Source organism: Cupressus sempervirens, chromosome 4 (genome assembly GCF_028749045.1).
Source record: "Cupressus sempervirens isolate cs-2001-9-10 chromosome 4, ASM2874904v1, whole genome shotgun sequence".
Lineage (NCBI taxonomy): Eukaryota > Viridiplantae > Streptophyta > Pinopsida > Cupressales > Cupressaceae > Cupressus > Cupressus sempervirens.
This window is the reverse complement of record NC_143121.1, coordinates 529,617,210-529,629,387: the sequence shown is the minus strand read 5'-3', so window position 1 is coordinate 529,629,387 and position 12,178 is coordinate 529,617,210. Positions and strand designations below refer to the sequence as shown.

The 12,178-nt window shown below is 37.3% G+C and overlaps 1 protein-coding gene across 1 annotated transcript; it reads left to right on the top strand.

Moving 5' to 3' along the window:
- Positions 1-4,179: 4,179 nt before the first annotated feature.
- Positions 4,180-7,203, top strand: LOC149562261 (protein neprosin-like). Its single transcript, XM_089825791.1, has 7 exons — positions 4,180-4,589; positions 5,194-5,280; positions 5,381-5,638; positions 5,744-5,908; positions 6,014-6,067; positions 6,257-6,403; positions 6,511-7,203. The coding sequence occupies exons 1-7, from the start codon at positions 4,350-4,352 to the stop codon at positions 6,886-6,888; spliced, it is 1,329 nt and encodes a 442-aa protein (XP_089681917.1). The 5' UTR covers positions 4,180-4,349; the 3' UTR covers positions 6,889-7,203.
- The last annotated feature ends 4,975 nt before the right edge of the window (positions 7,204-12,178 follow it).

The window sequence follows — 12,178 nt, the reverse complement described above, 5'->3', positions numbered from 1 at the left end:
TGGAAGGACTACATGAAGAAATCTAGCAGATACAAAATAAAGCTCAAGAGCAATATTTTGGAAGCAGATAAATACTATAACATTGCTAGCCTTGAGATTTTTGAAGATGAGTCGAAGACCAAGCTTTCCTCAATGCAAATAGTGGTTCAATAATTTAGAGATACACTTGAGAATGCTTCATTAGAAGATGATGTACGACAAGCATTTAAAATTGAAGAAGCATTGTTGGAACTAGACACCAAGTTTGAGGATTTTGCGGATACTAGGATAGAAGTAAGTAACTACCAACAAGTAGTTAAAAATAAGTATGATTCATTAGATTTACTAGAGGCTGGAAAATTTACAAAAATAATAGAGAAGTTAGAGAGTAAACATCTAGACATCGTTTTGGCATAAATAAGAAGAAAACATAGATGCTAGAAATTCAGTTTTGGTACTCAAAAGAAACTTTGGATTTTTGGATCTCGTCACCAAGGTAAGTATGTGCACTTTTCTCAGAGGCACGCCAACAATTTGAAGAAGAAGTAGTGCGGCGACAGTTAATTGCTAGTTGATATTTTAGAGCATTCCATGCATCAAAAACACATTTTGATGGTAGTTCAACTCCTAGAAACACCTAAAGAAGGTAGGGCTTCCATTTTTAGAGCATCTAGAGACTTCCAGATCATGTCACGACTTATATCTTCTTATCTTCTCATTCTTTTATTCTTTTATGTCATGTAAAAGGCTCATGCACCCATTAATTGATCTAAACAAGGGTAGGAACCTACTTAGCACCATTTAGAGAGTCAGTTTGTATATAATTAGCTTTGGTTTATTAGTTCTTAGTATAAGTTTTCATTAAAAGAGTTCTTGCTCCTAACACAGAGGAAGGAGAGGATTTATTTTAAATACATGGATGTAATATGTACACCAGGCCATTATTTTGATGCAATAATATATGCTATTGGTCCTCTCATTTTGAATGTAGTTATTATTCTTGCCAAAGTGTGTTATTTTTGTGAAGTCATGTTCATAAATAATAATGGAGCTAATGGTTTTATTGTGTTGTTATGATTGTGTGATCTTTTAGTTCTAGTCTTTGCCTTATGTTAATGAATTCTGCTGTTTTGACAAATTGAAGAGAGGATCATCTTTGTTCTTGCATAGTGTTTTGTCTCGTGTAAGTGCACTTTCCGTGGCCTCACGATTTGATGAAGTGTGAAACATCTTTTGGTTATTATTGAAGTTCCCATCAATGCTTGCATTAGTGGAGTTGAGGAAGCACTGCTCTTGCATTCATTAAGGTGATTCTAGGAACAATAATCTGTTTGGGGGCACACCCTTCAATATATAGGGGGCGGGTCCTCTGCTGGGTTGCCCTTTAGAATAGTAAGGGTTGATGGTTATGGATCAACTAGAGTGGTAGGTACTCAAACAGGCCCATATGCTCATTAGATGCTGGTTCAATTAGAATTGCAAAGATATATCTCTTTTGTGGTTACATTTTAGCAACATGTGTGCAGATTGGTTGGTACCAACAAAGGCCTCCTCATGAACATAAACATTTATCTTCAATTGAGTTACCCATTAGGTTAAGAAACAACCATTAGTAACCTCAAAGTTGGTCATTGCTCAACATTTAAAGAGAGAGATTCGAAAGGATCTCTATCGTTCAACATCGTGCAAAACGACAACTCAACAAGCACCAAAGGAGTAGATTGAATATTCTACATTGTTGTCCTTTTGCAACTATGTGTTTTGTTTGTAATAGAATTTTGCCCGGTTTTGGTTAATTAGGATTAGGTGAATATGAAGAGTCATGAATGTCAATGGTTGGAATCTTGTCACTTCCCTTTTGGAGGGAAATAATAACCATGTTTTATAAGGTAGAGTAATCAAAATCAAAAGAACTCTAGGATGTACTTGCTTCTTTTGACATTAATAAAAGCTATTAATCTAAATTCCCCATAATTCAATTGCTCTGTTATAATCAATTCATGAATTGGTTGTTATCTTTAAGACTTGTATGGTTATTTGAAGTTTTGTAATGTTGGTTTGAACAAATAGGGGATGAAAGCAAAGTGTTATCCTTTTATCGTCTATCTAATTCATTCCTCATTAAGGATTAAATTTAGTTAGACAAATTCATGCTACAAATTCAAATTACCCAAAATAACAAGATTAGATAATTGATGATGCCAATTATTATTTTCATGGGATTGTCTTTCAAAGAGGAACATTAGGAATTCAATGCAAGTGACTCTCAAGCTCGGTTGGATAAGGGCCTGATCTATTGATGTTGAAAGGAGTGAGGGGTATTTGAAATTGGTCAACACCTTTTATTTCTTTTATGTAGTTTCATAAAGAAATAAAAAGTTCTTATGTTGCATTCTGGGACTTGCTACCGTAGTGTTCAAAGATTTTGGAGAACTCTAATCGTATCTGCTATAAACAGTTCAAAATCAGGAAGGAGTTAGAGTCTAGATAGTGGGTACACCCACCTAGATCCTACAAAGCTTGAAGAGCAGAGAATTACAATCAAATTGTGATTGAATTATGTCAGTTGGCCATATCAAGTTGGAAAGTCCTGGAAATAAAGTCTAGTAAGCTCTATTCCTTTTTGATTTGTTGATTTGTGATCCGACAAGTGCCCTAAGATGAAGCTAGATTTACAAATTTATTTTAGAAGCATATGTGCCTAAGTTCACTATGTATTGATATTTTAAATAACTTTTCTAAGGGTTGACCTAGGATAATATGTCCACCATTTTTTGGAGGGTTGGTGTAGGAGAACATATCTCTATTTTGGAAGCTTGATGTGAGAGAACATATCTCTGTTTTGGAGACTTGATGTGAAAGAACATATTTCTAATATTTTAAGAGTCGACCGATGACAATATGTCCCCTATCAACATACGAACAACCCTAATTTTTTTCCTTAAATTTTCCCAATTTTAAAAGTGAATAAAAAATAAAAAATAAATACAAAATAGAGCAAAGTCACCCACTAAGTTGAGTGTTTTAAATATGAAATAGACACAAATGACCACGAAGTGTACTCTATAACCCAAAAAGAACTTAAAACTTGTGTACAATTCAAGGCAAGACACACACATCAATCTTCCATTTGTAAATCCAAGACATCTTCATCTCGAGTCCTAGAATAATCTCACACATCATCTTCATATCTAAAGCGAAATAGTTACATTTACTAAATTCACTTTCCATGGTATTTCTGATTTCTAAAAGCTTCCTCTCCCACAACTATCAATTAATCATAGGTTAGTTCACACTTACGTGGGGGCCTTCCTTTACAAAAGTTAATGTCTCTCACAACTATCCATTAATCAGAGGTTAATTCATGCTTATGTGGGCAAATTTCATTTGTTGAGCCACATCAAGTTCAAGTAAAGTTTGTTCCCTATTTCAATAGGGAAAGTTCATATGTAGGTACATATAGTTTTGGATGAAAAACTTGTCCTTTTTTTTCAAGCGATCAAATATATGTTGACCGTAGCACGTGAAGCTTAGCCCTCATGTGATCCTCTGCCTAAACTCTCACCTGCAAATTGGCACAAAAAAGATTCCGTTGTGGGTGTGTCCATGTGCTTAAATCATTAAAAAAGAGGTGTAACAAATAATTAACAAGGCAGAAAAACTAACGATCCACTGTGATGAAAGCATTTCCGAGAGAGAAAATCCCGCTAAACGATAAAGTATTAAAAGCATTTGAAAAGAGGAGGTGACCAGCGGAGCAGGGGCTGCAGCAGTGTCCGTTGGCAGTGGACGGCCTGGATTAAAACGGTTGGTAAAGGCGAGATTTTGCAGCGATGGGTAGTCGGAATTTATCGGACTGCTTGTGAGGCTCTGTAAAAGTTTTCATCTTTTTCCCACTCGTGGGAAGTTTGGATCGCGGAACACGGGTCAAGAAAGGCTTGTAAAAGGCATGTGAAGTTTTACCCAGATGGAATAGGTGGTGCTTCAAAACGACAAAAGATACACAGAGAGAGTGGAGGAAAGGAGGTAAGGGGGAAGATTAAGATTAAGAGGCGAGAATGCCCGGCGCCCAACTTTTTTTTGTGCTTTGTGGTGCACTAAAACTTGTTGGAGGATGTCCCATCGAGATAACAGGCGGGTCCCTCCCCGCTTGAATCTCAACTTCCGACGTATATATTGTTGTTGTGTTTTGCTGGATTCAATGGCATTATAATGCGGAAGAGAGATTGATGTTTGGGCATAGCAATGCTTGGAATTATCACAAGGTTGCATGCCAGAGCAAGGAGAAGAGAGATTCATGAGGGCTTAACAGCGGTAGAAGAAGTTGCCTGAAGTGGGTTTTTGTCCTTGGCCTTTGGTCTTCTTCGTTAATGGCTATGGAGAGGAGAACCAGAAGAACAGCGGCTCAAATGTACCAAAACCATGGGCTGCTTATGTTGCTGGTGTTAATTAGTGAGATGTTGGTCGGCAGGGCTGTAGCTGGAAGGCCCTCGGCAGCATTTGATTTGGATGCAGCTGAAGTGAATAGAGTGAGGGAGCAGGAGCAGCTTCATCTCAATATTGAGAAGCACCTCAAGCGCCTTAATAAGCCCGCTGTCAAAAGCATTAAGGTGATTTGTGTTTTCTTGCGCCCTATCTTTCTTTTCCCCTGAAGCTCCGCTTTCTTTTTGGTTTTGGTCCTTTTTTTTAGTTAAACAGCAGGCTTTAGCTTTTCAATGCATACTAGTTGTTTCCTATGGGGTTTTGTACTAGCTGCAGTTCAGAAGGATAAACTTGTCTTAAAGGTGTGGAAATTTTCCCATGCTAGAAAGAAAGGATTGGCAAAGTATATACTAGTCATCCTATATTAGAATAGTGCGTGTGCAGAGCTTTTTCCTTTGGGTTTGGGATATTGCGTGGTATATGAGATGGTTAGTGCACTGCTTGCCCGTGGTTCTATATCAAGCTAATGTTGAGTTTAAGCTTTACTGATATCTGCTTTTCTTCATTGCTGGTCATTTTAGTTTTGCTTTGTTGTATGTGAGGATATGATCTCTTTTCTGAGATCATTCCATTCCAGTTCTAAGCACTGTTAGGGTATCTTGGAATAAATTTCATTATCTTGGAATGAATTTGGTTTCATTAGTGGAATTTTCGGTGATGTTTAACATACCATCTTTTGTATTTGATTCTATGGCGGGTTCGTTTGAGTTCTGATGTTTTTCTATCCTGCAGAGCCCGGATGGAGATACTATTGACTGTGTGCACATTTCTCACCAGCCGGCTTTTGATCACGAACTTCTCCAAAATCACACTATTCAGGTTTGTACATTTTGGGTTTGGAACTATGTGGATGCCGTAGAAAAGCTTTGCCAAGGCCGCGAGTCTTAATATGGCATTGGAAATCTTTGTTTGTCTACAGATGAGGCCCAATGTTCTTCCAGATGGGCTATTTAAAACTGGCAAAGCTGCGAGGTCTAATGGACCTGCTTTGCCCCAACTGTGGCATGCAAATGGAAGGTGCCCTTCAGGAACAGTCCCCATTCGTAGGACTCATAAACAAGACATTCTCAGAGCAAAATCTATTGAGAGTTTTGGCCGAAAACAGAGAAGTCAAGTTTCCAGGCCTGCTGAGCCCAAGTCTGCAGATCCTGATTTACTGAACGAAAGCGGACATCAGGTTGCCCTCCTTACTCTGTTTCTCATCTATTCTTAGAAGCTTGTTAAGCTTTTCCTTGCTTTTCCATTTTCTTATGGAAGCGTGCAAATCCCGTTTTTGTTGCAGCATGCGATAACATATGTGGAAGGAGACAAATACTATGGAGCTAAAGCTACCATAAATGTATGGGAGCCTAAGATTCAGCTTTCAAATGAGTTCAGCTTGTCTCAGATTTGGATTTTGGCTGGTTCTTTTGATGGGGATTTGAACAGTATTGAAGCAGGATGGCAGGTAAAGATGGAGCTAGCATCCTTTTGCAATCTTATTTGAAGCAATTCCCAAAATTTGGCTTTCCGTTCCCTTGTAAATTAAGGTTTTCGATTGATTACTGCGCAGGTTAGCCCAGATCTATACGGGGACAACAATACAAGGCTCTTTACATATTGGACCGTAAGTTTCCAAGCTATGTGCTCATCAAAGTTGTATTAGGATTCCACTCATGGGATTAAGTTTCTAAGCTATGTGCTCCTCAAAGTTGTATTAGAATTCCACTCATAAGATTAAGTTTTGAGGATGAAGAAATCGATTTTTAACATTCAGATGACATTATGGCGCTAACATTAAATGTTTATTATGCAGAGTGATGCTTATCAAGCTACTGGATGCTACAACTTGCTTTGCTCAGGATTTATACAAATAAGTAGTGATATTGCAATGGGAGCCAGCATATCTCCTGTTTCAAACTATGGTGGCTCACAATATGATATCAGCATCCTTATCTGGAAGGTAAATTAATCAAAATTACTGATAGTATGTTTTTTTCTAATTTTTTTCTCTCGTCTTCAAGGCTCATATAGGTTGTCATTCGATTGCTGAGTGTGTTGAATTGGCAGGATCCTAAGGAAGGAAATTGGTGGATGCAATTCGGAAATCAAAATGTTTTAGGATACTGGCCAGCACCCCTATTTTCCTACCTAGCCGATAGTGCGAGCATGATCGAATGGGGTGGTGAGGTTGTTAATTCTGAACCAGATGGTCAGCATACCTCCACTCAGATGGGCAGTGGCCATTTTCCAGATGAAGGTTTTGGCAAATCTAGTTACTTCCGCAACATCCAAATTGTGGATGGCTCAAATAATTTGAGAGTTCCAAAAGGATTAGGCACCTTCACTGAACAATCCAAATGCTATAATGTTCAGAAAGGCTACAACAGCGACTGGGGGAACTATTTCTACTATGGAGGACCTGGGAAGAATTCCGGATGTGCTTAGAAATATGTCCACAAGGGCATTCATTCACCTTGTACCATTGTAAAATTTCTGAAACAATTGTATCGTATCTGTCCTACCATGGCTGCAGGCATTCCTTCCTCCCTTTGAGTACCATGTATATTCTCTTGCTCGGAGATTGTAGATGGTGTGTTCCTGTGATAGTAGTCTTTCTTTCTTATCCTATTTTGCCTTCTTTTTCATAATATTGTGGGCACGTTCATACCAAAACAAAGAACCGCCCTCTTAACTGTATGAAGGATATTACTATGGTTTGTAATACGCTACTCTGGTCAATTGAAGCCTTTTCTTGTATTATTTGAGATGCCATTCTGGCTGATAATGAGGTTCATATTTGTATTTCTTTCAGCATCAAAAAGGTTATGTCTTCTTAATTCAAAGCGCCAAATTCTTAAGATTTGCCCTATCTTTGCATGCTCCTCTCATTCTATAGGAGTCCCGATTTTTCAATTGACATATCAAACCTCTTGTGCATTGTTTTACAAAATCATGGTTACAATACCTCTGAAAATGTGATCTTGTCCTGGTCATCGAATAAAGGCTGTGGAAAATTTTCACTGTTTTTACCAGGTGATCTTGTCTCGGTGCAGATGTGCATGGTTTAATGCAAGTTATATTCATAAATTAAGGGCTACTGAATGCTTTGCCCTCAGGGTTGTGAATGAATGATTTTAATGATGTTCATGAGATCAAGCAGTCTAAGGGACCTAATAAACGTAGCACTAAGCAATTTCCATATTCCTTTCTATTTCCAATCTTCTGCAACGTATCTTAACCAAAAATCTACCAGTGTTTGGTTGATCTAGTCAACTTCAAATAAGCTATGCATGCTGTCTGCTTTCAGACTGACATCATATTATGTTCAGATGTCGAAAATGCCATTCCCTTTCAATTGCTCCCGTCCTACAAAACTTGCAAGTTCTCTCTTCCCAAGCCTTTCCAGACAAGCATATAAGACTCTTGTTTTTTATGGTCTGTTTTCTTTGTTTCAGGGTGTCTTCCTCAATCAATCCTTGATGTTCCTTCCCCTTAGTGAGTGGGAATCGCTGACTCCCTCTTACAGTTATTCAATATGGAAAGGAATGTGCTTTTAATCTTCTGAGCAGCTGCTATTTTTCTCCTCGTGTGGGGGAAGCAAAGTTTTTTGGGTTAAATCTCAAACAAGATCAATACATTCAGAAGTGCAAAATCAAAGAATTGGAGATTATGGGCCTTTGCAGAGGTTATTACGTTTCAAATCATGCTGTCAATTTCCTACTATCAGATATCAAACTACTAGTCACGAACTTCCAATGTAAAACAGGCTTCACAAATTTCGAGTTACATGATCTAACTCCGTCAGTGTAGAAAGGGTTATTTGATCAAATTTAGACACTTCAGAGCATTTTCAGCATTGTTGAAAGTGATAATGGTGTCTCTGGATTGATGAACTGAAAAGTATCAGTATGTTAAGTCTGATGATAAGTCCAGTGACTCTATTTTATGTAAAATCTTGATGTCATGATGGTTCATCTACTGTAATTCTAACATGGCTTTACAAAATTTATCAATTTGGACTGTGTAAAAAGCTTACTCACCTAATCTAATTCTTAATATTGTCATCTAGCAGAAGATTGTTTTGTGTGGTTATGTCAGACGGGGTTGTCCCGTTTTTAGGAAAGTATCATATGATGGATATCTCTTTACAACTGTCAGATGTGTGTTTCAAGATGATTTTGTATTATATTTTATCTCGTGGAATATTTTATATCACAAGGCTATGTTGATAGCTTATTTTGCTATCAGAGTTGGAGCAGAAGGCTATGTTTATACATCTTTGACTCAGAGCTACTTACGGATTGAGGATTATGTTTCTGTCAAAGTCAGCTAGAGTATAATTTTGTTCACACTTTTATATAATATATGGAAGTTGAAATGAAGATTTTTTCCCAGTGATATTCAGGAGACCACACATGACATCTATTTAAGGGACCTCAGCTTGGAAACCTCGTTCAAGAGATTAAACTAAGGAAGTCCCAGTCGCTATATCTAACTATTCATTATGTATTTGCCGATCATGATTTTTCTGTCATAGATTTGGATCAAAGTCACCTGCCTTCTTGAAACATCTTTGATGCAGAGTTACTTAAAGGATTAAAGAGTGTGCATTCTAGATCTAATGAGTGCTAAGTGTTCCATTTGTTCTCATGAGAGATGGATTCATGTTGAATCACTACTCATGAAACATGGGTCAATGAGTTTGGTTCAAAATCACACAGTTAAATCCTGATAACAATATCACAATTTGACTTGCTATGGAGATCATCTCTTACTTATCAATTGATGAGCTTAAGGGGCTTTCTAATGAATGGTTCATAAGGCACAACACTTGGTGAAGGTTTTGCAAATGGGGTTGCAAGCTTTGGGTTTATCTATGGAGGAGACTCCGTAGTTAAGCGCGTTCAGGCTGGAGTAGTACTGGTATGGGTGACCTCTTGGGAAGTCCCAGTGCTTCACCCTTGTGAGCATCACCTAGATCCAATGAATACTAAGTGTTCTATTTATTCTCATGAGAGATGGATTCATGTTGAATCACTACTCATGAAACATGGGTACTCAAAATCACAGAGTTAAATCCTAATAGCAATATCATAGTATGCATTCTGTCAAAGTCAACCAGAGTACAATATCATACCTTTGTAAGTTGAAATGAAGATTTTTTAAAATGATGTACAGGAGACCAAATAAGACCGCCATTTAAGAGACCTGAGCTTGGAACGACAGCCAAGAGATGAAGCCAATGTGAACCAACCTCTAATTCTAATAATCTGTTATTTCTTTGCTGATAATGGCTTTTCTGCTTTAGATTTTGATCAAAGTAACCTACCTTCATTAAAATTCACTTCTGACACAAAATAGTTAGTGATTCATTATTAACATATTTGATGAATAATAGAATCAAAGAACATAACATCACCCTCTTTATCAAGCTACAGTGAAGAAAATCCCCCCAAAATGGGCCTCACCAGTAGCAGCCACCATGAGCCTAACCTAGGTAATGATCAATGATTGCTCGTGTAGAGTCACGTTCAACGTTAATATATATCATATATTTTGGATGACAAGCTTATTTGACTAAGACTGGAGACTTTCATAGATGAGTCATGAGAGAGTGAGTACAGCTCGCAATATCCCGTGAGGGTATCATTATCTCAATTGAAGCTTTGTCAGTTGATGTGAATGGGAACTTCTCGTGATTCACGGAGTGTAGAGAGGACATGTGGTTACTTTGGATTATATAGTTGAAATTTACAGTGTCCTATTTCATTGTTCTTTTCAGCTTTTAAAGTCCGGTAAAGAGTCATTATCATATGGTATACTAGATGATATTCAAGATTTCACCTGTTCTGCAATATAGTCTGCTCTAGAAAGAGCAACGCAAGAGAAGATTTGGTTTTGATAGTGTTAGGGTTATTATGGAATCATCAGGCATCTGAACAAAAACTCACACTGCACTCACACTGCAAGGGAAGGTGGGCAAGAGACAGTCAAAGCCTTAATACAAAAGACAAAACAGAAGTCCACAAAAAGGGCCAAACTCACACTAGGAGTTCCTTCTTCACCCTTGAACAAGTGTCCAAGCCATACAATCCTTAAGTTTCAATCCTAATGGCACGGAAACTTTTAGAACATTGTTGTTAAAGACTATGGAGCCCCATTGACTCACCAATATTACAGGAAAATAATGGTAAACAGCTATGACATTGCATTAAAGAAGAGAAAAGAAAGCAAGATACCAAAGGTCTCACAACTAAAATATTGCAAGAAAAGAATATGTGGCCTTGTAGATGGTGAAACCAAGTGGGAAGTGGTCATTTCAATGCAAGGTCTTTGTTTTGGGCTTTGATTTTGATGTGGGGTGGGTGGGGCTTTGGGATCAAGGGTCAAAGCCCAAGAAATCATCGCAGCTGTAGTGAAATTATTATGCTCCTCCTAGTCTCACTATCCATATACAACACATGGGATCCCATATGTCTCATCTGTCTCTACGTCTCTATAAGAGAGTTGGCCCTATTTAACGGCTAGGGTGTAGCTCACCAAAGTGCCCACGAGCAGGTTTTCCCTTCAAAATTGGATCTTGACTTCATATATTAGAGGGTTTCTTCAATCAATTGGACTTCATTGAGATTTGACTTAATCTACCGAATCTTGACCCAATCTACTAGAGGATTCCTTCATTGGCTTCATTTTATTAAGAATTAGATGTTTGTAAAAGTGGTGTGCTTCATGGGTCCCATTATGTATTGATTTTTCTCCTTGAAAACACCAATTAGTAAAAGCCAAAACATTTTTTAAAGGTCAAGTGAATGCAATTAAATAAATACAATCAGTTTAGGATGAGATTCGGTAAATATAAGAATTGTATTTTTATTTCAGGAAATGTAAATATGATTTAAGGATGTACTTTAGCTTAATGATGGAAAAACAAGTGTTAAATTTATGAAATTCTATTGTTTGATTTTCTAGTTGATGAAATGAATGTATTTAATGTCTTTAAATGCTTGCACATAACCTTAAATCATGCTAAACATGTGGTGGCTTGTCTCATGGCAATATGATGAATGAATGGGGTTAGTTGTACAATGTAAGGACTGCCTCTGCAAAACCAATGCCACATTAGCAATTTCCATATAATGCGGAGTATTCAACAAGAGTCAAAGTCATTTGAAAATTGACCAGTCAACATTAGTTGATTAACCATTATTAAATTTAACAAAACTATACATATACATATATGCTCAAATTTAAAAGGATATCATAATTCAGTTACCAGAATACCAAGGTGTACCGATTATGTCATTGATTTTGACAGAAGCTCTAGAACTTGTCTAAGAATAGAAGGGCGAGAATATTGTAGGAGTGCTTTACCACCCTACCACAAAGCTGTTAAGCTTCCTCGTAATCTTTCCTGACATGAAAGATACCTAGCCCAACAACGAGGAAGACTAAACAAGCAAAACTAAGAGGAAAGTAATGGAGTTGTGTACTAACAAAAAGTCATATTTTAAAACTAATATACTACACAGACATTCACAAAAACAACATAATTAGGTTAGTATCCATCCTATCATAATTAAAAGAATTTATCCTTATCTCCAATTCATGTCATAACCCTCATATATGCATGTGAAACATGTAAAATAAGAATCATAAGCAATCCATAATGTGGCATCCTCAACATGCCATGTAAAATCATCATAAAATCATTATACGACTTTATCAACCCATCATC